The sequence below is a fragment of the Schistocerca nitens genome, chromosome 2 (genome assembly GCF_023898315.1).
Source record: "Schistocerca nitens isolate TAMUIC-IGC-003100 chromosome 2, iqSchNite1.1, whole genome shotgun sequence".
In the NCBI taxonomy this organism is placed as follows: domain Eukaryota; kingdom Metazoa; phylum Arthropoda; class Insecta; order Orthoptera; family Acrididae; genus Schistocerca; species Schistocerca nitens.
The window spans coordinates 766,287,242-766,313,056 of record NC_064615.1 but is presented as its reverse complement, the minus strand read 5'-3'; the positions used below and the strand labels follow the sequence as shown (position 1 = coordinate 766,313,056).

The following is a 25,815-nucleotide window of genomic DNA, read 5'->3' as shown; positions in this document are numbered from 1 at the left end:
AGACATTTGACAGCGTTAGTGAGTCAGCCGCACGCGTAATGCAAGGGCAGTCCGCAGCTGAAATCAGACGCCTGACCACTTGCAGTGGGAATCTAGCGTGACGGCCTTAACAGTCATCGTGAGGAAATGTTATTTGGAGCAGAAGCCAAAGGAAGTACTCTTTGTGGGGCTTCGGGGGGAAGGTATCGTGATTTGGAACTAAGGGCATGCAGTGCTGAACTGTTTCTCCACAAGAGAGAATGCTACTCGCGATCTGTTTGCGATTGTTTCAGCATAAGTCATATATAAAACTGAGTAAATAAAGTTTGAATCGGCATGAAATACATATAATCAAGTAAGACGCTTCAACAATAACATTTTCTTGAAAAGTTTTCTTTTCATTTCCACGTAATGTTCTATTTAAATGAGTTAATTATAATTATCAGATCGTTGCACATGAAATATCGAATTTCGGTAAGCTGCATGTTCCCAAAAGTGACCAAAAGTAACAGTTTATTGAATGCGGCAAACACATTTCGCTGTGATTTAGGCTGGTATCGACTGAGCACTTGCGTAGCTGTGTTATCAGATAAACGCAACACCGACCTTATTCAAGCTCCTCTTTTTTTTTCCTTATAAGCATAAACATATGTAAAACACAGCAGAAGTAATCAGCAGAGTATCTGAAGCATTCACGGAAAGTGAATGGAAACTATAGTGTTCATTTTTAAAATATTGGTTCGAAGGTGTGGTCCTTGACATGCACTGACACCTGTCGATAAAACAAAGTTCAAGCGCTACTACAGGCTAAATTTTGTAAAATTCTAAGGATTCTAGCCGGATCATTGAGTGTTCTTTAATGCTCAGTTTTCCACCACTCATATGCGATAAACAGTAAATAAGTCGTGTAACCGAGCATGCCATCAGCTATAGACAACATACGATGCGTTGTCTAGAGTTGTGCCTGTTATAGCTCTCGCAGAATATGGAAATTATACCATAGCCTTCCAGTTCTGCACAATGGAAAGATGATGACGATGGCCTAAAGCACATGGCTATCGGTAGCACATACGAGGAAGCTAACAGTGAAAACTGTGAGCTGTTTTTTTGAAAACTAAAGACAGAAAGCTTCAACATGCTGGATGAATTAAAAAAGATACGAAAAGAGGAACAATGTTTTCATTCTTATGCCCAACGTAAATATTCACAGTTCATGATCAACAGAGAAGGATATAAAATTGTCGTCACGAAACATTTTCAGCCTTATTGTATCTGTCAGTGCTCGCCACATCTCCCACAAACAAACTACTATTGAAGCTTTTGCGCTACTTCTGTCCTGAAAACTATTGCTCAGTGAAACAGCTACCACAGTTGCTTTCGCGAGTTTTCTTTAGTCTGGAATGTAGTACTTGTACGTCAGGAAAAGGACATTCATCAGAATCTCACAGGAGTGATAGAACGTCATCCGAGTCTCACAGGAGTGATAGAACGCCATATTATGGTCTCTACTGCGAATAACATTCCGAAGAAACGTAAAGGGCCCAGCCTGGGTGTATTACAAACACGAATTCTTCCTTACCCTTTACAACTCGAATGGACGAGAAGCAAGGTGTGTTTTACATGAATCAGTTCATAAGATGCGGGTTTCTTTAAATCAAGAATTGCCAGATTGTCACCGGATACGCACAATCAACACTAGCAGTGAAACTACGATTTGGGGAACCGAGCGCTCCGAGCTGTATACGAAGCAAATAGCCCCTGAACAACGGACGAAAAGAATCAAAATCCGCTAATCAGCTTTAAACTTATACTATTCTACGCAGCCGATCATATACCGAGAAGCGGTTTCCTCAAATAGTCTAATCTCTGATGTTCCACTGGAAGTGTCTATAGAATCAATAGCACCTGTCTAAATTCGTTGGAAGTCTAGTGTCATGCCCACTTAAATCGGAATGATGATGAAATACCGCAAAATTGCGCGCCCTAGCATCTTGCATTACGGTGTGCTTGGTATGCATCATACTTTTCCAGAATCCTACCCACAAATGTAAGTCTTTCATAGTGCAGATTTTACTTGTTTGCCCCACATCATTTAGCTTCATTGTAATCCCCCCGCCCCCAATATTTAAGCGATTTGGCGGGCTATAGGAATTTGTACTAAGATTCGTGTGTAACTTAACTGTCAGACGATGACTTGTGAAGGATGTTGGTCGCAAATGAATTTATTGACGCGTTTCATCATGATTAGATAGAATGACGTATAAAAACAAGCGATACAAAAATGGTCACATAGGGTGCTGAAAACATAGCTCTCGTTTATGTCTAGCTAGTAGTTAGGCAGCTGACTACCTGAGAGATATATTTTCAACACCTTATGAGCCCACTTTTTCTGTGGCTTGTTTTATATTTATTTGACCAAAGAAACGTGTCAAAAAATTAATGTGCAACCAAGACGTTTCACAATTCACCGGGTGCCAATTCTGAATGAGAGCCTGCCTCATGGATAGAAGCATTTCTCCGTCAAGTGAAGTAGCTCGATTGTGTAGTTAAGAGTTGTGATCATTTCTATATATCCCAGACATTTCAGTAATTTATTAGGCGTGCTCTTGTCAAAAGTCTTGTTCGCTAATGTTTCGTGAAGTCTGTGCTCCACAAGGCCTGCAAGAGACGAAGGAGTTAAACACTGACCACCTGAGAGACAGATTAGCCTTATCTAGTGATGAATGACAGATACAGTTTTAGACGGAAAAGAATATAAGATAGGCCAACGTACGTTTTTCGTAACTTGTTTTCAGACTCTGAATATATGCAGTAAATTGTTTCCGCGTGTAAAGAAATATCCGGCTGGAAAAAAAAGAATGATACATTATTGCTTCTTCTTTGATTTACGGAAACTGCTTAGCAGTCGTGTTTCATTAGTTCATTCGATAGTTCATGTGCAACAATCTGATACTTTGGTAAGTGTGTTTGGAAAGTCGTCGAAATGTTGAGCTCAGGACCGTCGTTATGTCAGTTATATCTACGAGGCAATGGGTTCCGTGACAGAGGAAAAGGCCCGGCCTGCTGTTTCGTTTACGTCTCGGCTAGGGTGGGGGGGGGGGGGGGGGGGGGAACCGACGGATCGAGGCACTACGGTGGGCGGGGAAGGTAGGTGAGGCGTCATACCTGTGGCGGCCGGCAGGCGGGTACTCACCTTTCTCGCTGTCGTGCTCCTCGCAGCTGGTGCACTCGGGCGTCGACCTGAGCTCGTCGTCGGAGCTGGAGAAGGAGTGCTGCTGCTGCTGCTGGTGGTGCGGCGCCAGGCCCACGGGCGCGGGGCCCATCTTCTTGGCGGAGCCGCTGCGCTTGTGCTTCTTGTTGTTGGCGGGCACGGCGCTCGTCACGTCGACGGACGACGACTGCTCCGAGCTGAACGAGTCGTTGCGGTAGGAGGGCACCGGCGGCGCCGCCGGCTGGTGGTACTGCTGCGACCGCATCAGGCCCTCGAGCTCGCCGCGGTAGTAGCGGATCTCCTCCTCGCGGTACTGCTGCTGCTGGCGGTGCGGCGACACGGAGCCGGGCCCGGGGGCGGCGCCGGGGGCGGAGGCGGGGGCGGGGGCGGGCGCCGCTCCCGACAGCCGTTCCTGCTGCGAGTACTGGCGGTGCAGCACGCTGCCGGAGCGCTGCAGCAGCGACGGCACGTTCTCCTTCTCGGCGGCGCTGTGCGCGCGCTCCAGCTTGGGCCTCTTGTCGCCGCCCCCGGGGACGGCGCCCGCCTCCGACGCGATCCCGCCCCCGACTCCGACTCCGAGGCCTTCCCCGCCCGTGCCCGGCCCCTGGCTGCCCAAGTGCAGGTCCGCCTCGATGCGGCGGATGATGGCGTGGTCGCCGGCCGCCATGCCCTTGTTGATCCACTGGCCAGTCTTGCTCAGCAGCTCCTGCTTCTTCCGGCAAAGGATGCACACCCAGATCACCTGCAAAACGAAACATTTTTTCCCTTCGTGGGTGATCGTAGTATGCACTCAAATACAGTCTGCCAGAATTAATAGAGAAAAGTGACAGGCATAAGTATACAGGGCGGTCCATTGATCGTGACCGGGCCAAATATCTCACGAAATAAGCGTCAAACGAAAAAACTACAAAGAACGAAACTCGTCTAGCTCGAAGGGGGAAACCAGATGGCGCTATGGTTGGCCCGCTAGATGGCGCTGCCATAACTGCGTTTTTTAAAAATAGGAACCCCCTTTTTTGTTACATATTCGTGTAGTACGTAAAGAAATATGAATGTTTTAGTTGGACCACTTTTTTCGCTTTGTGATAGATGGCGTTGTAATAGTCAGAAACATATGGCTCACAATTTTACACGAACTTCGTGAGAAATCTTCAACGTGAGATACTTTGACCAAAATGCGACATATATTGATAACTTTTCATGAGCAACAGCTACAAGTACCGGGTGATCAAAAAGTCAGTATAAATTTGAAAACTGTATAAATCACGGAATAATGTATATAGAGAGGTACAAATTGACACACATGCTTGGAATGACATGGGGTTTTATTAGAACCAAAAGAATACAAAAGTTAAAAAAATTTCCGACAGATGGCGCTTCATCTGGTCAGAATAGCAATAATTAGCATTACAAAGTAAGACAAAGCAAAGATGATGTTCTTTACAGGAAATGCTCAATATGTCCACCATCATTCCTCAACAATAGCTGTAGTCGAGGAATAATGTTGTGAATAGCACTGTAAGGCATGTCCGGCGTTATGGTGAGGCATTGGCGTCGGATGTTGTCTTTCAGCATCCCTAGAGATGTCGGTCGATCACGATACACTTGCGACTTCAAGTAACCCCAAAGCCAAATCGCACGGACTGAAGTCTGGGGACCTGGGAGGCCAAGCATGACGAAAGTGGCGGCTGGGCCCACGAACATCACCAAATGACGCGCGCAAGAGATCTTTCACGCGTCTAGCAATATGGGGTGGAGCACCATCCTGCTTAAACATCGTACGTCCCAGCAGGTGTTTATCAGTCAGGCTGGGGATGATGCGATTCTGTTACATATAACCTCACCCGTTACGGTAGCAGTTACAAAACCAGAATCACGCATTTCCTCGAAGATAAAAGGCCCGATAACGGTAGATGTGGTAAATCCAACCCGTACCGTGACTTTTTCGTCGTGCAATGGAGTTTCCACGACAGTTCTAGGATTTTCGGTTGCCCAAATTCAGCAGTTCTGGGCGTTGACAGACCCTCGGAGCGTGAAATGAGCTTCGTCGGTCCACAACACGTTACTCAACCAATCGTCATCTTCCGCCATCTTTTGAAACGCCCACACCGCAAATGCCCTCCGCTTCACTGAATCGCCAGGTAAAAGTTCATGATGCCGATGGATTCAGTACGGATAGCGTCGGAGGGTACGCCTAAGTGCCAACCAAACAGTAGTGTATGGAATACCAGTGCGACGTGCGACTGCACGAGCACTGACTTACCCGTGCATAGACGAACCCGCTACAGTCTCCATTTCTTCCTGAACTGTCTCAGCAGCATTACGCCTTGTGCACGGTCGGCCACTACGGGGTCTATCGTCTAAACAATCCGTGGCTTCGAACTTCGAAATCATTCTCGCCACAGCTGCATTTGTCAACGGACCTTTACCCATTCGAATCCCCTTCCTATGGCGATAGGATCGTAACGCTGAACTAGCACATTCTCCATTCTGATAATACGGCCTCACTAAATGGTTCAAATGGCTCTGAGCACTATGGGACTTAACTGCTATGGTCATCAGTCCCCTAGAACTTAGAACTACTTAAACCTAACTAACCTAAGGACATCACACAACACCCAGTCATCACGAGGCAGAGAAAATCCCTGACCCCGCCGGGAATCGAACCCGGGAACCCGTGCGCGGGAAGCGAGAACGCTATCGCACGACCAGGCCTCACTAAAAGCGCCTTTTAAGGTAACGTCAACATGCTGCGACTGCTGGCGCATCTGATTCTCTCTCTCATTACAGCTCCTTTTATACACGATTGCCATGCGCAGTCACTGACGTTTTGCTGTCCAGCGCCATCTGTCAGACATTTTGTGAACTTTGTTTTTTGTTCTAATAAAACCCCATGTCATTCCAAGCATGTGTGTCAATTTTTACCTCTCTATCTACATTATTCCTTGGTTTATTAAGTTTTCAAATTTATGCTGACTTTTTAATCACCCAGTAGATCTGAAAAAGTGCCTTGCGTGTGATATTTCCGAATGTTTCGTTACGAGCCGCCACTGACTTCAATTGGAAATATGGTCCTAGTTCCCAGAATGAAATTTCCACTCTGCAGCCGAGTATGTGGTAATATGACTCTTACTGGCAGATTAGAAATCTGTGTGGCAGACCGAGACGCGACCTCGGGATCTTCGTCTTCGCGCGCAAGTGTTTTACCGACTGAGCTACCCAAGTACGACTTACAACATGTCCTCACAGCTTTACATCCGCCATTACATCTACATCTACATCTACATCCATACTCCGCAATCCACCTGACGGTGTGTGGCGGAGGGTATTTTGAGTACCTTACTCGGTTCTCCCTTCTATTCCAGTCTCGTATTGTTAGTGGAAAGAAAGATTGTCAGTATGGCTCTGCGTGAGCTCCAATCTCCCTGATTTTATCCTCATGGTCTCTTCGCGAGATATTCGTAGGAGGGAGCATATACTGCTTGATTCCTCGGTGAAGGTATGTTCTCGAAACTTCAACAAAAGCCCGTACCGAGCTACTGAGCGTCTCTCCTGTAGAGTCTTCCACTGGAGTTTATGTATCATCTCCGTAACGCTTTCGCGATTACTAAATGATCCTGTAACGAAGCGCGCTGCTCTCCATTGGAGCCGGCCGAAGTGGCCGTGCGGTTAAAGGCGCTGCAGTCTGGAACCGCAAGACCGCTACGGTCGCAGGTTCGAATCCTGCCTCGGGCATGGATGTTTGTGATGTCCTTAGGTTAGTTAGGTTTAACTAGTTCTAAGTTCTAGGGGACTAATGACCTCAGCAGTTGAGTCCCATAGTGCTCAGAGCCATAGAGCCTCTCCATTGGATCTTCTCTATCTCTTATACTAACCCTATCTGGTACGGATCCCACACTGGTCAGCGATATTCAAGCAGTGGGCGAACAAGTGTACTGTAACCTACTTCCTTTGTTTTCGGATTGCATTTCCTTAAGATTCTTCCAGTGAGTCTCAGTCTGGCGTCTGCTTTACCGACGATCAATTTTATATAATCATTCCATTTTAAATCACTTCTAATGCCTACTCCCAGATGATTTATGGAAATAACTGCTTGCAGATGCTGACCTGTTATATTGTAGCTAAATGATAAAGGATCTTTCTTTCTGTGTATTCGCAGCACATTACACTTGTCTACATTGAGATTCAGTTGCCATTCCCTGCACCGTGCGTCAATTCGTTGCAGATCCTCCTGCATTTCACTACAATTTTCCATTGTTACAACCTCTCGATATACCACAGCATCATCCGCAAAAAGCCTCAGTGAACTTCCGATATTATCCACAAGGTCATTTATGTATATTGTGAACAGCAACGGTCCTACGACACTCCCCTGCGGCACACCTGAAATCACTCTCACTTCGGAAGACTTCTCTCCATTGAGAATGACATGCTGCGTTCTGTTATCTAGGAACTCTTCGATCCAATCACACAATTGGTCTGATAGTCCATATGCTCTAACTTTGTTCATTAAACGACTGTGGGGAACTGTATAGAACGCCTTGCGGAAGTCAAGAAACACGGCATCTGCCTGGGAACCCGTGTATATGGCCCTCTGAGTCTAATCCCTTATGTTACCCACAGACATTCTCTTGTGAAGCTTTTGATACTGGCACTCCTGGAACAAAGGATATTGCGGAGACGTGGCTTAGCCACAGCCTGGGAGCTGTTCCCAGGGTGAAATTTTCACTCTGCAGCGGAGTGATGATTCTGCAAGTTTGGCCAGAGAACTGTGTCGTGCTTGGGATGCTCAGTCGGCAGAGCATTTGCCCGCGAAAGCCAAAGGTCCAGAATTCGAGACTCGGTCCAGCACACAGTTTTAATGCGCAAGGAAGTTTCATGGTCTTAGTTGATGAAATCTTCCAGCGCTTCGCGCTTCCATCCAGGCGGTTGCGTTGAAATTCTGCGACGTTTCGATGAGTTTCACTTCGTCGGAAGATGATGAGAGTGACACTCATCGAAACATCGCTGAATTTCAACTCAGCCATCTGGATGGAAGCCCGAGAAGGTTTCGTCAACAGCGTACGCCAGGAAAGTCTACATTCACATTATCGTAGTTAGTTCACATGTGTTTCAAATGTATGTAAAACCCGGTCTTGTACAGAGTGATAAAATTTTCATTGGAAATATAAAACTTCGAAGTAACTGAAATAATTTAGATTATGTACAACTGGAATTTACTCCTGTGAGGACACAGACAACTGAAAAAAGGATTTCAGAAGTTAAAGCAACCAGCCAAATCTCGCGATGATTCAACTTTTGTAAGTGGTGTTGAAAAAGTTTCCGTTTGAAAGCCGTACAGTTCAGAACTAATCACGCAAAACTGCCGTCACCGGCTTGAAGATACTCGTTTCGTAAAACACCGTGTCCTGCTGCGTTTAGATGTCCGTAGCTGCCTGCCGCACATCCCCGTCCGAGAAGAACTGTCGACCCTTCGAGGCCTTTTTCAAGTGACCGAAGGCGTAATAATTGCATGGCGAGAGATCAAGACTGTAGGGCGGGTGCTCGAGCGTCGTGCTTGAGATGGCGTAACGACATTTGTGATACGGGGACGTGCGTTTTCATGAAGCAGTGTCGCAGTTGGTTTTCGACGGACATGCCTCCCCATACATATTCTCGATTCACAGTAATAGCACGTTGGTCCTGTTTGGATGCAATCGGTAATAACGTCGCCATTGCTCGCTTTTCCGCATTTACTACACCCACGTCGGAAAGACACGACTGCCACACTAGTCCCTTACCTACATGTCGGTGCTCACTGTGTACACCCGCACCGGAGTCACGAAACGTTGCATATACGGTAGAGCAACGCCCTCAAACGGAAACTTTCCCATCATTCCTTATACCATGATCGATTTCGAATCGCATAGTAACTCATGATCAAATCTTAATAATTGTTAACTGTTATAACAGTGCGGGGGTCGTGTAACTGTAACAAGATAAAATATGTAGTTTGCCAAAACTACGCAGCTCCAAACTGCTACAAACAATTATTAAAAGTGTGTACCAGTCATGATATACACTACTGGCCTTTAAAATTGCTACACCAAGAAGAAATGCAGATGATAACGGGTATTCATTGCACAAATATATTATACAAGAACTGACATGTGATTACATTTTCACGCAATTTGGGTGCATAGATCCTGAGAAATCAGTACCCAGAACAATCACCTCTGGCCATAATAACGGCCTTGATACGCCTGGGCACTGAGTCAAACAGAGCTTGTATGGCGTGTACAGGTACAGCTGCCCATGCAGCTTCAATACGATACCACAGTTCATCAACAGTAGTGGCTGGCGTATTGTGACACGCCAGTTGCTCGGCCACCATTGACCAGACATTTTCAGTTGGGGAGAGATATGGAGAATGTGCAGGCCAGGGCAGCAGTCGAACATTTTCTGTATCCAGAAAGGCCCGTACAGGACCTGCAACATGCGGTCGTGCATTATCCTGCTGAAATGTAGGGTTTCGCAGGGATCGAATGAAGGGTAGAACCACAGGTCGTAACACGTCTGAAATGTAACGTCCACTGTTCAAAGTGCCGTCAATGAGAACAAGAGGTGACCGAGACGTGTAACCAATGGCACCCCATACCATCAAGTCGGGTGATACGCCAGTATGACGATGACGAACACACGATTCCTATGTGCGTTCACCGCGATGTCGCCAAACACGGATGCGACCATCATGTTGCTGTAAACAGAACCTGGATTCATCCAAAAAAATGACGTTTTGCCATTCGTGCATCCAGGTTCGTCGTTGAGTACACCATCGCAGGCGCTCCTGTATGTGATGCAGCTTCAATGGTAACCGCAGCCATGGTCTCCGAGCTGATACTCCATGCTGCTGCAAACGTCGTCTAACTGTTCGTGCAGATGGTTGTTATCTTGCTAACGTCCCCATCTGTTGACTCAGGGATCGAGTCGTGGCTGCACGATCCGTTACAGCCATGCGGATAAGATGCCTGTCATCTCGATTGCTAGTGATACGAGACCGTTGTGATCCAGCACGGCGTTCCGTATTACCCTCCTGAACCCACCGATTCCATATTCTTCTAACAGTCATTGGATCTCGACCAACGCGAGCAGCAATGTCACGAGACGATAAACCGCAATCGCGATAGGCTACAATCCGACCTTTATCAAATTCGGAAACGTGATGGTACGCACTTCTCCTCCTTACACGAGGCATCACAACAACGTTTCACCAGGCAATGCCGGTCAAATGCCGTTTGTGTATGAGAAATCGGTTGGAAACTTTCCTCATGTCAGCACGTTGTAGGTGTCACCACCGGCGCCAACCTTGTGTGAATGCTCCGGAAAGCTAATCATTTGCATATCACAGCATCTTCTTCCTGTAGGTTAAATTTCGCGTCTGTATCACGTCATATTCGTGGTGTAGCAATTTTAATGGCCAGTAGTGTAATAAAAATTGAAGTGTCACAAAAGGCGACTGACAGCAGTTATTTCTGAAAACCTTTATTCACAACAGTCGCAGTGTCCCACATTCATAGTGGGTAAAAGTTCTAGACAACCGAGTTGTAAAATGAACTATAGTTCACGATAACGAAAAACTGCAACGAGCAAGTAGATAGTCGATGGCCTCAGCTGGGTAGGGATCGACTATCCTGAACTGGTAACTGAACTGAAACGGTTCGATTAGACACGAACGGGTGCATGAGTGCTGTTTACAAGATTACAAGAGGGCGTCGGACAAGTCAGTGTGACACTACGGGATACCATAGACGTCGACATGAAGAACCCAATCCAAGATGTAATAAATACGTATAGTTTCGAGCAGGACTTGCGCATTGAGGGTTCCGTACAAACCGAGTTATGTATATATAAGTTCTTCCATCCCAGGAATCGAAAATATTCGACAGTTTTTGCCTGTTGTCGTTATCGATACCGGCAAGATATCAGAATATGTTACATAAGAGACCGTATCTTCTGATTCCATTGCCATAAAAGTTTAAATACGTTATACCGCCAAGGGACCATGTACTTTATGTGACACAAATTTCGAGCTGATACGGTACCCGTGCCTGAGAAGAAGAGGGTAAACAGACGGCCAAAGGGCAACGGCCTTGCCGCAATGGATACACCGGTTCCCGTTAGATCACAGAAGTTAAGCGCTGTCGGGCGTGGCCGGCACTTGGACGGGTGACCATCCGGGCCGCCATATGCTGTTGCCATTTTTCGGGGTGCACTCAGCCTCGTGAAGCCTGTTGAGGAGTTACTCGACCAAATAGTAGCGGCTCCGGTCACAGAAAACCATCATAACGACCGCGAGAGCTGTGTGCTGACCACGCGCCCCCTCTATCCTCATCTTCATTGAGGATGACACGGCGGTCAGATGGTCCCGATGGGCCACTTGTGGCCTGAAGACGGAGTACTTATTGCTAACAGACAGGCAGTCAGTCAGATAACATGACCAAAACAATTTTTTTCGTGTGATATAATTACAAATTAACAATTTTCGGATTTTTTACTTTGCTTGTACTGCGAAATCTTGTTTCTTGGCAAATTTCATGATTGTAGATCAGCGGGAAGTACCCTATAGAATTTGACGAATGAGATTTTTAGTATTAAAATGTGTGATATAAATGGTCGCATCTTTTGACTGCATTGACGTAGAAGCTTAAATTTTTTACATCGTCAAGGAGCCACAGACGTTAGTAAGTGACATAAATTGGAACATGATACGTTTACCCATTTCTGAGAAAAAAGGTTCTTAACAGTCGGACAGGCTGGCAGACAGGCAGACGGGCAACAGTGATCCTATGTGGGTTCTGTTTTTACCGATACGGAACCCTAAAAACGACAGGAAGATGCAAGATCAAGAAACTTGGAGTTAAGAGAGCTCACGAAATGTTATCAGCAATGCCTTGGTAATGAGTGCTCCTAGTCACGCAGTAGGTACTGATCCTGTGCAAGTGTTTCATAAGTAAGTGTACGGAGTGACGTCAGTGAGGGCGGCGCACAGCCGTACAGCAGGAAAAACTTCACCCGCTTATTTTCTCGATCACGTGGATTACAACATAAGCATCATCCGAAACGCCAATATAATCATAACTGCCGGATAAACTAAAACTGTTGTTCGGCATCTAACGTCCGCCAAACAGGTGATGAAAGACAACCAATTACATGTCATTCAACTTCAGATACGCATACCGGTATCTGATTCTCAACTTACATCGGAGCTTCACTGCATAATCCTACTGTTAAATAATGTTTTAACTGGTTTGCTTGAGAGCTAGCGAGATATCTGCTTTCCTGTTCGATGGTTTGTAGACATCCTCACACAATGGATGGCCTCAAATTTCAAGTAGGAACTTTGGCATACGTAGCATATGCACGTCCCATTCATCATATGAGGCCGGTGGAACCGCGTACCCGTAGCCAGCCGTAGTTGGCGTAGTTTGTTCACTACACTCGTGCACACTTCTTTCTCTTCTGTTTCGATGTCAGTATGACCAGCGAGCTACTGAATACATACTTTCGTTCCTCTTACTGACTTTGCGTTTTGCCAAAACTTCTTAGGATTTTTAGTTAGATCGATTAGCAAAATTTTACTTTCAAATACACTGAATACTTCTCACATCGTTGTCTTCACACTCATTTTAGTTCTATTCAGCTTTTGTTTGTCTACTACCCTTTGGCTTCACGTAAATAAGAAATGAGGGATTTGTTGCTTTCGCATAAGCTTTTTAAAATGATTACAGCGGATTATTATTCATAGAGCATTTCTGTCACAACTGGTCAGCAGTGCTTACCTATTCCGGCCACCATGACCAACAGCTAAACCCCAGATAGCAGCCGCGCGGTCTTAGGCACCTTGCCACTGTTCGCGCGACTCCCCCCGTCGGAGGTTCGAGTTCCCCCTCGGGCATGGGCATGTGTGTTGTCCTTAGAGTTTAACTTAGATTAAATTAGATTAAGTAGTGTGTAAGCCTAGGGACCGATGACCTCAGCAGTTTGGTCCCATAGGAACTTACCACAAATTTCCAAATTTCCCAGATGGCATACCTCGTACGTCAACAACGCTTTTAGCAATGCAACTAACACAGTCTGCATTCAACTGCAAGCGTCGGCAGAGGCACGCCTTCTAGAGCTGCGCGTGCTAATTTCGTGTGTCGTCTGCGGGAGAGATCAACACGTCTGCAGGTAATCCCACGACAATACCACAGTCATTCTCAATACTTACACTGACTGTGGCTATTTAGAATGTGTCCCATTGTCCAAAATTCATGTTCGGTATTCCCACAGGACGTTGCGCAACCCACTGTAACTCACCGAACAAGTTCGAACCACATTAAAAACAATACTCTGGCTCTGAATAACGCCCATGACTTGGTTGACAACATATGCAAGCATATTTTAATATTAATAAATCAGGCAGCACAACGCCAACTGGATCCAAATGCAGTGCCACTGTATCGAAATAGAACAATTTGTTTTTTCGAGTAGACTAATGGGACATCGTCTGATGGTACACATGATAAGTGAGGCCTAACAGAAAAGGCCACTCCATAAAAACGGTTCAAATGGCTCTGAGCACTATGGGGCTTAACATCTATGGTCATCAGTCCCTAGAACTTAGAACTACTTAAACCTAACTAACCTAAGGACATCACACAACACCCAGTCATCACGAGGCAGAGAAAATCCCTGACCCCGCCGGGAATCGAACCCGGGAATCCGGGCGCGGGAAGCGAGCCCATTCCATACGACAAACATTGCACATACACGACTCTCAAACTGTATACTCTACATACATGATTCGAGAATTCCAGATTGATAGGAAGAATGTTTTCACAGTATTCTTCCATGAAATGATTTTTTTTAGGAATTTATGGTAGCTGGTGATAATCCGTACGCTATGGCTACCATTCCAGCTCGTTGCAGCACTTATAAAACTACCAGACTGCACAATTACAGTCATACAGTTTACTGCCCACAGTTGTCAGCCATATCAAATGATATACGGTAGGAAAATTCCACTCAGACTCAACTAACTTAAATAACATGCGGTAACTCTAATAGTCATGCAACAACTTGGGGATGCCAGACAACATACAATAATGATGTAGTTATTCTTTCGCTGATAGAAGATCAAAAGCTTATATTTTTAATCGACTTTTCACTCATGACGGTGCCTTCACCTTTACTAACAAACCCAGTTGTTGATATTTTCATGTTTCCCATCTCTCTCTCTCTCTCTATTTCTCTGACATGGCCAGCGATTTCTTGAAAAACGCAATGCAGTCGGATAATTATCTCATTATGATCACTTTAGTCATATGTTTTTTTTTGCCCCCCCCCCCCCCATGAACGATGGACCTTGCCGTTGGTGGGGAGGCTTGCGTGCCTCAGCGATACAGATGGCCGTACCGTAGGTGCAACCACAACGGAGGGGTATCTGTTGAGAGGCCAGACAAACGTGTGGTTCCTGAAGAGAGGCAGCAGCCTTTTCAGTAGCTACAGGGGCAACAGTCTGGATGATTGACTGATCTGGCCTTGTAACACTAACCAAAATGGCCTTGCTGTGCTGGTACTGCGAACGGCTGAAAGTAAGGGGAAACTACAGCCGTAATTTTTCCCGAGGGCATGCAGCTTTACTGTATGGTTAAATGATGATGGCGTCCTCTTGGGTAAAATATTCCGGAGGTAAAATATTCCCCCATTAGGATCTCCGGGCGGGAACTACTCAGGAGGACGTCGTTATCAGGAGAAAGAAAACTGGCGTTCTACGGATCGGAGCGCGGAATGTCAGATCCCTTAATTGAGCAGGTATATTAGAAAATTTGAAAAGGGAAATGGATAGGTTAAAGTTAGGTATAGTAAGAATTAGTGAAGTTCGCTGGCAGGAGGAACAAGACTTCTGGTCAGGTGACTACAGGGTTATAAATACAAAATCAAAAAGGGGTAATGCAGGTGTTGGTTTAATAATGAATAAAAAAATAGATGTGCGGGTAAGCTACTACAAACAGCATAGTGAACGCATTATTGTGGCCAAGATCGACACGAAGCCCACGCCTACTACAGTAGTACAAGTTTATATGCCAACTAGATCTGCAGATGATGAAGAAATTGATGAAATGTATGATGAGATAAAAGAAATTATTCAGGTAGTGAAGGGGGACGAAAATTTAATAGTCATGGGTGACTGGAATTCGGTAGTAGGAAAAGGGAGAGAAGGAAATGTAGTAGGTGAATATGGATTGGGGCTAAGAAATGAAAGAGGAAGCCGTTTGGTAGAATTTTGCACAGAGCATAACTTAATCATAGCTAACACTTGGTTCAAGAATCATAAAAGAAGGTTGTATACATGGAAGAATCCCGGAGATACTAAAAGGTATCAGATAGATTATATAATGGTAAGACAGAGATTTAGGAACCAAGTATTAAATTGTAAGACATTTCCAGGGGCAGATGTGGACTCTGACCACAATCTATTGGTTATGAACTGTAGATTAAACCTGAAGAAACTGCAAAAAGGTGGGAATTTAAGGAGATGGGACCTGGGTAAACTGACTAAACCAAAGGTTGTACAGAGTTTCAGGGAGAGCATAAGGGAACAATTGACAGCAATGGGGGAAAGAAGTACAGTAGAAGAAGAATGGGTAGCTCTGAGGGATGAAGCAGGAAGGCAGCAGAGGATCAAGTAGGTAAAAAGACGAGGGCTAGTAGAACTCCTTGGGTAACAGAAGAAATATTGAATTTAATTGATGAAAGGAGAAAATACAAAAATGCAGTAAATGAAGCCGGCAAAAAGGAATACAAACGTCTCAAAAATGAGGTCGACAGGAAGTGCAAAATGGCTAAACAGGGATGGCTAGAAGACAAATGTAAGGATGTAGAGGCTTATATCACTAGGGGTAAGATAGATACTGCGTACAGGAAAATTAAAGAGACGTTTGCAGAAAAAGAGAACCACTTGTATGAATATCAAGAGCTCAGATGGAAACCCAGTTCTAAGCAAAGAGGGAAAGCAGAAAGGTGGAAGGAGTATGTAGAGGGTCTATACAAGGGCGATGTACTTGAGGACAAAACTATGGAAATGGAAGAGAATGTAGATGAAGATGAAATGGGAGATACGATACTGCGTGAAGAGTTTGACAGAGCACTGAAAGACCTAAGGCGAAACAAGGCCCCGGGAGTAGACAACATTCCATTAGAACTACTGACGGCCTTGGGAGAGCCAGTCCTGACAAAACTCTACCATCTGGTGAGCAAGATGTATGAGACAGGCGAAATACTCTCAGTCTTCAAGAAGAATGTAATAATTCCAATACCAAAGAAGCAGGTGTTGACAGATGTTAAAATTACCGAACTATCAGTTTAATAAGTCACAGCTGCAAAATACTAACACGAATTCTTTACAGACGAGTCGACCTCGGGGAAGATCAGTTTGGATTCCGTAGAAATATTGGAACACGTGAGGCAATACTGACATTACGACTTATCTCAGAAGAAAGATCAAGAAAAGGCAAACCTACGTTTCTAGCATTTGTAGACTTAGAGAACGCTTTTGACAATGTTGACTGGAATACTCTCTTTCAAATTCTAAAGGTGGCAAGGGTAAAATACAGGGAGCGAAAGGCTATTTACAATTTGTACAGAAACCAGATGGCAGTTATAAGAGTCGAGGGACATGTAAGGGAAGCAGTGGTTGGGAAGGGAGTGAGACAGGGTTATAGCCTTTCCCCAATTTTATTCAATCAGTATATTGAGCAAGCAGTAAAGGAAACAAAAGAAAAATTCGGAGTAGGTATTAAAATCTATGGAGAAGAAATAAAAACTTTGAGGTTTGCCGATGACATTGTAATTCTGTCAGAGACAGCAAAGGACTTGGAAGAGCAGTTGCACGGAATGGACAGTGTCTTGAAAAGAGGATATAAGATGAACATCAACAAAAGGAAAACGAGGATCATGGAATGTAGTCGAATTAAGTCGGGCGAAGCTGAGGGAATTAGATTAGGAAATGAGACACTTAAAGTAGGAAAGGAGTTTTGCTATTTGGGGAGCAAAATAACTGATAATGGTCGAAGTAGAGAAGATATAAAATGTAGACTGGCAATGGAAAGGAAAGCGTTTCTGAAGAAGAGGAATTTGTTAACATCGAGTATAGATTTAAGTGTCAGGAAGTCGTTTCTGAAAGTATTTGCATGGAGTGTAGCCATGTATGGAAGTGAAACATGGACGATAAATAGTTTGGACAGGAAGAGAATAGAAGCTTTCGAAATGTGGTGCTTCAGAAGAATGCTGAAGATTAGATGGGTAGATCACATAACTAATGAGGAGGTATTGAACAGAATTGGGGAGAAGAGGAGTTTGTGGCACAACCTGACTAGAAGGAGGTTGGTAGGACATGTTCTGAGGCATCAAGGGATTACAAATTTAGCATTGGAGGGCAGCGTGGAGGGTAAAAATCATAGAGGGAGACCAAGAGATGAATACACTAAGCAGATTCAGAAGGATGTAGGTTGCAGTAGGTACTGGGAGACGAAGAAACTTGCACAGGATAGGGTAGCATGGAGAGCTGCATCAAACCAGTCTCAGGACTGAAGACCACAACAACAATATGATCACTTTGACAATAAACACGCCTCTTCACATGATAATAGCACGGCTGGCCAAATGAAACTGTTACAAAGCTGACTATGAAGGTTATTCGATACAGCTAAAAGAGGAACAACTTCCTTACCAACATCATTAGCTGTTTGCTGTATGACTGGTTGATGGACGCTTTGCAGAAAGTAGCTTTTTCAATAATTCCAAGGAAAACTGTTCATCAATAATTTATCGATTTTACTGGTTGTTGAGATCCGTAACTGTGGATCATATTAATTTCAGGAATGCAGCAACCAGCTACTCTTTCATGTATTTTTCTTTAGGCTAACATGCGTTTCGGAATTTCAGACATCTTCAGTTAGCGTAATAGATATTTGAATATTCGGTAAATACATCGTTAAAACATCGAGAAAAATTGGATGTTGCAGCTGCCCTGAGCAAAATAACAATTTTGTTTAGTTACTACACTTCTCGAGTTATATATTTACGAAATATTGCTGGTTAAGTGTATTTACTTCCAACTCTGCTTGTAGTTATTCCGATTTTTGTATTTATAGGTATGGCACAAGCAGTTTTCCACTTCTCTCTTGCACTGAAGCAGTTCAGTATCCGCCATGTTACCGACCGACATCTTTGTTTATATCAAAGTATATGGTTAAAGTAACGTTTTGCTCATAGGTTCTGAAAGTACTATTTCTAGTTTAAGCTTGCATATGAATAAAAGGAACTGAAATTGTTTATCAATAATGTGCTCAGTACTCTGTATGGTTATTAAATAAACGCATTTTGTGAATATTTAATTAGACTAAATGGAACATTAGAAAAATAAAAGTAATATAGCACATTCTATATATAAGAATGAATACTACATTTTAGTCAAAGTAGGAACGACATTTACAAGTAATAAAGAAGGAACAACAGATTTACATTGTGAAGAACTACTATATGCACTGGATAATCTCACATTGGTTTGGGTTTTTTCTCTAGCTTTATTTAGTGTGTTGTTGTATTGAGCAAATTGAGGATATTTCTTAGAAAAATTTTCCTGGATAACTATGCTTGGTCATTTTGTATGTCACTTGGGGATGCATATTTGTGAGACTAATTTCAGCTACGCGTAGGAAAAAGGTGAAATTGCTTAAGTTTTTTAAACGAAAAGCGCGCATGTGTTCCCGGAAATGTACGCTGAAATCTCTTCTTGTTCGGCCAATGTATAACTTTGAACATGAATTGCATTTAAGTTTGTCTATTCCTGATCGATAGTGTGGCTTACTGGTGTCTCCAAAACAGACATAAGTTTCAAGTTTACAGGAAACCAGCATGCACAGATGCCACAATCAGTAAAACCTCATGCCACCCAGATAAGCACAAAATGCCTTAATAGGGAGCAATGCACAATGGAAGACACGAAATCCCATAAGAAACAGATGACAAAACTGACGAATTAAACACAATTTAAGCAATTGCTTGCAATAATGGTTCGTGTTCAAATCTAACAGAAGAGATAAGGTCAAATAACACCACACCATAGTTAACAGAAAAACATGCGAGCAGCTGTTTTTAGGAAAACTGCCATATAAAGTAGCAAACGAATTCCGAAGAAAAAATGTCAGTATACTTTTGACAAACATTAAAAAATAAAGGACATAGTCATCCATAATATTAAAGCAGCAGCAAGCCATACAGTCGATCAGAAATAAACGAATTAAACTGCAATTCATATTCAAAGTTATACATTGGTCAAACAGGAAGAAATTTCAACATACGTTTCCGGAAACAGATGAGTGCTCTTCATTTAAAAAATTTCAGCAAATCCACGTTTTCCCTACACGTAGGTGAAGATGAACAAGTTACAGACGTAGCTCACTACTTGCAAATACTCCACCCGGCTAACTAAAGAAAAAGAATGAACTTACTTGAAGAAACTGAAATTTATTCTCACATATATATCGTAAATATACAACTCGAGAAGTTAGCAGCTAACCAAAATTGTTATTTGCGACAGGGCAGCTGAACGTACTTGAAGAAACTGAAATTTATTCTCACAAATATATCGTAAATATACAACTCGCGAAGTTAGCAGCTAACCAAAATTGTTATTTGGGACAGGGCAGCTGCAACATCGAATTCTCTGTCGATGTTTTAACGACGCATTTACTGAAGATTCAAATTTGTCTTGCGCCGATTGAAGACGGGTGAAATCCCTAAATGCATATTAGTCTGAAGAAAAATACACAAAAAAGTGGCTGGTTGCTGTATTTCCGAAAATAATAAACTGTTCATCGCCCCTGCAGTAAGGAGCGTACGATATGGTACATTCAGGAATGTTGTCAGGCTGTTGTTTGAAGAAGATCAGAATTAACGCAAGTTTAGACAACAGGCCACAGAGGAAATTTACCTAAATTGAAAACACGTCGCTGCCATGTTGAAAAGACTCTTGAAACAATGCACAGGTGGCGCTTGGATGTCATCTGTGCCTCACTGGTAAGCGGTGTTAAGATGAAGGGCACACAGCAGAATGTTAGGACGTTTCTGAAAAGAAAATACTGTCATAACATCAGAGCTACAGTAGCAGGCTAGATAGAAGACTTTGTGGCCACAAATGCCCTGCTATCTACGAACTCAAAGAATTTCCGTTGATCTCGTAGTAGAGGACCAGTTCTTATGCACCCCTATCACAATGATGGATCTTCGATTGCCAAAACCTTCGCATCATCCCTGAGATTAATCGCTCATGTGCTGACAGCGGAATTACGACTCTCAGCTGTGGAATCATTCCGAACGAGGAGGGTCACACCGTCAATTGTACCCTTACAAAAGCTAGGGAGCAGTCTGGTCACGATGGGTCTACGGACCATTAGCACTAAGCTTGATTCATCAGAGCAACTCTGTGATGTATTGTTAAGAGACGACTCAAAGATGGATGGAAAGAAATTACTTAATGTGAAGCACCCAAAATGGCTCCAGGAAAGGAAATGGAACTTCTGGCAAACATGGAATATTACGGATTGAGATCTTAACAGCTTCCTCATCGCGGCTGTCCTCGGTATCTCCTATACATACTCGATCCTACACTAATGCAACACCTTCGCGCTCGAGGAATGCGAGATACCGCCGGCCGGTGTGGCCGAGCGGTTCTATGGGGTTCAGTCTGGAACCGCGCGACCGCTACGGTCGCAGGTTCGAATCCTGCCTCGAGTATGGGTGTGTGTGATACCCTTAGGTTAGTTAGGTTTAAGTAGTTCTAAGTTCTAGGGGACTGATGACCTCAGATGTTACGTCCCATAGTGCTCAGAGCCAATACCAGATACCTTCACTGCACAGTTTTACGGGCTACTTCAGACTCTTTGAGTATACAATTGTTTGAGCAGTTAGTTGGTGACCTACTCAGATTAGCGCAAGTTATCGCTCTAAGGCCAGTCATAGTCCCGGTATTGTATGCTACATGCACTGCTGGTTCACCAGAGTTAAGTTATTACAAAATGTAGGCGATACACGCCTCTACTCAACGGCCACGTACCTGTATGATTCTTGCAATAGACTGGGTCATGCTCTAGGCCATGCTGCCGTGTTATTGGACACCTGGCCGATAAAACTGGATCGTTATCATCAGCTAGCAAATCCCAAGACGTGGCGTTGAGTCTCAAACTTGTACAGAATATTGCCTGGAGATGTAGTTGGGAGACTAAACGATATCACTAGCCTTCACTGCACGATTACAGGCACTAATCTACGACTTCTGCTAAATGGTGTTCCCACGTCAATGTGCTTCCGAGAAAAGTGTACTTGGTCCATACTTCATGGGCCGTACATCCTTCCAAAATGCTTACACTGTATCGATGCTGGTGTGTCTTCAATTAGATTATTTAATAAGTTATTTGGAAAAAAAAAGTGTTGTATACTAGGAGTAAATCTAATGATTGTCTCTAACTAGAAGCCTGTAAATACATGTGTATACGAATTCGCTTATTTTAAATTGATCTAAATTTGTAAATATTTTGACATGTCCTACATCCTTGTAAAAAGAGATCTACGGATGAATAAAGCTACTACTTCTACTAAATCAAATCAAACCAATGTCTCCTAAAAACTGTTATTGCTTCTTGTTACTATGATGTGTTACCTTGATGTGGTCATATAATCAGAACAACTTCATTTAAGCAAAAGAACATAAATTTTAAAAATAAAGTAACAAATATTTCACGAAAACTTACAACGTCGAGATTTTTGAACGCTAGTCTCAGTGTCGATGAGCTAGGGAGTCGAGACGATGGAAGCGATCAGCAGGAAATATATGTGGCATGAACAGTGAAGATGTGTGATTGGAGGCGTGGAAGGGCAACGTAGACATTTCACGTTGCCAGGGTCTGTGATTGTGCTTTTGTGGTGTCTATACTGTGGGATAAGATCTGACTGATGTAAAACTTCTACAGGAAGCCTTCCACTAAAATGCTGTATATTAATGAGCAATTTACTAGGGTAAACCCTAGAAAAACTCGCATTTAACCGACTGAATTCAGGTGTTATGACTGTTACCGACCAATCACAAACCTTTAGAAAAGTTCGCATTCCCCATCACCAAACCTGGCAGGAAACCAATGGTAGATGCACTTCTAACATGGTAAAACAGCTATAATGTAGACTGCGTAAACATCCTCTTCCGACACACATATATCGAGAAATAATTCCTGAAGCATCTCACAGTGTTAGCTATCTCTTACCTGAGCTCATGATTACTGCTCAGATACACACGTACAAACACTATGATCATCACGTTAGATGATTCCCACTACAACAAGGAAAATAAATAATACCCTAAGAATCGCATCTAGTGATTACGAAACCCGAAAAATTTCCTAGACATCTAGAAAACATGGTCCTGTCAAGCATACATGACAAAGTATTGGATGATCCCTTTCACGAAATGCATAGGAATCATTAAATACTCTTTCAGCATAATGATCCCAGATATCAGTTTAGTTTGTTCTTAGTTTTTATTAACTGTATCTTAAGTATGCATGAAGCTTTTTCACGGGACAGTTTTCATCAAAGTCTATATGCCCTCTCCCTGTTCTCAGAATACAATGAGTATATACATCAATCGATCCTGTACACCATTTTATTAGTATCATGTAAAGGATTTATAAAAGTCTATTTGTTTTCACTAAGATTATATGCTTATTTACAACAGTTTATTTTTATTTATTTTGCGAATTGTTCTGATCATGAAGACCATTCAATTAATAATAAACTCTGTACCCCAAAATTCCAGCTTTATTACGCTGACAAGCAATCAGATGTAGGTGCCACGCCAAGGAGAGGGACTTCTTTTGCCCAAAAGAACGAAACACTGAGGTGTTGTACACGGTGGCGATAACATCAGATCTTGTGGTGATGATCTGATTGACAATGCTGCTCAGAATAGTTGAGGTACGGGATCTCATAGACATTCATCTCCCCTAAAGGTGGAAGAATCAGCAATGATCAAAGGCATGAGGAGTCAGAAGGCAATGGAAACTACTGTGTTAAAGATGCACAACGTGTATCCACAGGACATGTGGCATGTAATTGAAAAAGTGTCATGATCTCTCCATTGGCAAAAGAATCCGGAATAGCACCCCATTTGGATCTCTGAGAGGGGACTGCGAAGGGGAGGTGACCACGAGAAAAAGATTGATTAACCAACGAAAGGATAACGTTCTACGAGTCATGGCGTGGAATGTCAGAAGCTTGAACGTGGTAGGAGAGCTAGAGAATTTGAAAAGGGAAATGCAAAGGCTCAGTTTAGACATAATAGGGGTCAGTGAAGTGAAATGGAAAGGAGCCAAGAATTTCTGGTCAGATGAGTATAGGGTGGTATAAGTAGCAGCAGAAGATAGTATAACGGGACTAGGATTCTTTATGAATATGATGGTAGGGAAGAGAGTGTGTTACTGAGAACCGTTCAGTGCCAGGGTGTTGTTATCAGAATCGACAGCAAATCAACACTGACAACGATAGTTCAGGAATACAAGCCGACGTCGCAGGCTGAGGATGAAGAGATATAGAAAGTATATGAGGATATAGAAAGGGTAGCAGTACATAAAGAGAAATGAAAATCTAATAGTCATTGGGGACTGGAATGCAGTTGTAGGGGAAGGAGTAGAAGAAAAGGTTACAGGAGAATATGGGCTTGGGATAAGGAATGAGAGAGGAGTTCTGCAATCAATTTCAGCTAGTAACAGCGAGTACTCTGTTCAAGAAAGACAAGAGGAGGAGGTCTACTTGGAAAAAGGCCACGTGATACTGGAAGATTTTAGTTAGATTACATCATGGTCAGAGATCCCAAATCAGAAACTGGACTGTAAGGCGTACCCAGGAGCAGATACAGACTCAGATCACACTGAAGTAGTGGTGAAGAGTAGGCTGAAGTTCAAGACATTAGTCAGGAGGAATCAATACGCAAAGAAGTGGGACATGGAAGTACTAGGGAATGACAAGATACGCTTGAAGTTCTCTAAGGCTATAGAGTCAGCAATAAGGAATAGATCAGCAGGTAGTGAAGTCGAAGAGGAATGGAAATCTGTAAAAAGTGCATTCACAGAAGTTGGAAAGAAAAACGTAGGTACAAAGAAGGTCACTGCGAAGAGACCATGGGTAACACAAGAAGTACTTCAATTGATCGATGAAAGACGGAAGTACAAAAATGTTCCGGGAAACTCAGGCATACAGAAATACAATTCGCTGTGGAATGAAATGAATAGGAAGTGCAAGGAAGGTAAGACTAAATGGCTGCATGAAAAATGTGAAGAAATAGAAAAAGAAATGATTGTCGGAAGGACTGACTCAATGTATGCGAAAGTCAAAACAACCTTCGGTGAAATTAAAAGCAAGGGTGGTAACACTAAGAGTACAACGGGAATTCCACTGTTAAATGCAGAGGGGAAAGCGGATAAGTTGGAGAGTGCATTGAAGGCCTCTATGAGAGGGAAGATATGTCTGATGTGACAGAAGAAACAGGAGTCGATTTAAAAGAGATAGGGGTTCCAGTATTAGAATTAGAATTTAAGAGAGCTTGGTTGGATTTAAGATCAAATAAGGCCGAAGGGATAGATAAAATTCCATCAGAATTTATAAAATCATTGGGGGAAGTAGCAACAAAACCACTATTCACGCTGTTGTTTAAAATATATGAGTCTGGAGACATACTATCTGACTTTCGGAAATATATCATCCACATAATTACAAAAGACAGCAAGAGTAGACGAGCGCGAGAATTATCGCACAATCAGCTTAACAGCTCATGCATTCAATTTACTGACAACATTAATATACAGAAGAATGGAAAAGAACATTGAGGATGTGTTAGATGACAATCAGTTTGGCTTTAGGATAGGAAAAGGCACGAGAAAAGGCAATTTTGACGTTGGGGTTGATAATGGAAGCAAGACTAAAGAAAAATCAAGACAAGTTCGTAAGATTTGTCGACCTGGAAAAAGCGTTCGACAATGTAAAATGGTGCAAAATATTCGAAATTCTGAGAAAAATAGGGGTCAGCTATAGGGAGAGACGGCTAACATACAATATGTACAAAAGCCAAGGGGGAATAATACGTGTGGACGACCAAGAACGAAGTGCTCGGATTAAAAAGGGTGTAAGTCAGGGATGTGATCTTTCCCGCTACTGTTCAAACTGTACACCGAAGAAGCAATGAGGGATATTAACGAATGGTTCAGGAGTGGAATTAAAATTCAAGGTGAAATGATATCGATGATACGATTCGGTGATGACGTTGCTATCCTGAGTGAAAGTGAAGAAGAATTACATGAAGTGGTGAATGGAATGAACAGTCTAATGAATACAGAACATGGTTTGAGAGTAAATCGAAGGAAGGCAAAAAAGTAATGAAAAGTAGCAGAAATGAGAACAGCGAGAAACTTAACATAAGATTTGATGGCCACGAAGTAGATGAAGTTAAGGAGTTCTGCCACCTAGATAGTAAAATAACCAATGATGAACATAGCAAG

At 43.2% G+C, this 25,815-nt stretch overlaps 1 protein-coding gene across 1 annotated transcript in view; it reads right to left on the bottom strand.

The window, feature by feature from the left end:
* Positions 1-25,815, bottom strand: part of LOC126237003 (regulating synaptic membrane exocytosis protein 2) — a 1,236,422-nt gene that overhangs the window by 929,016 nt on the left and 281,591 nt on the right. Inside the window, exons 3-4 of the mRNA XM_049946727.1 lie at positions 3,588-3,932; positions 3,169-3,491 (exon numbers count right to left, since the gene is read on the bottom strand). Coding sequence (XP_049802684.1) covers positions 3,169-3,491; positions 3,588-3,932 — 668 coding nt within the window. The remainder of the gene's footprint in view (positions 1-3,168; positions 3,492-3,587; positions 3,933-25,815) is intronic.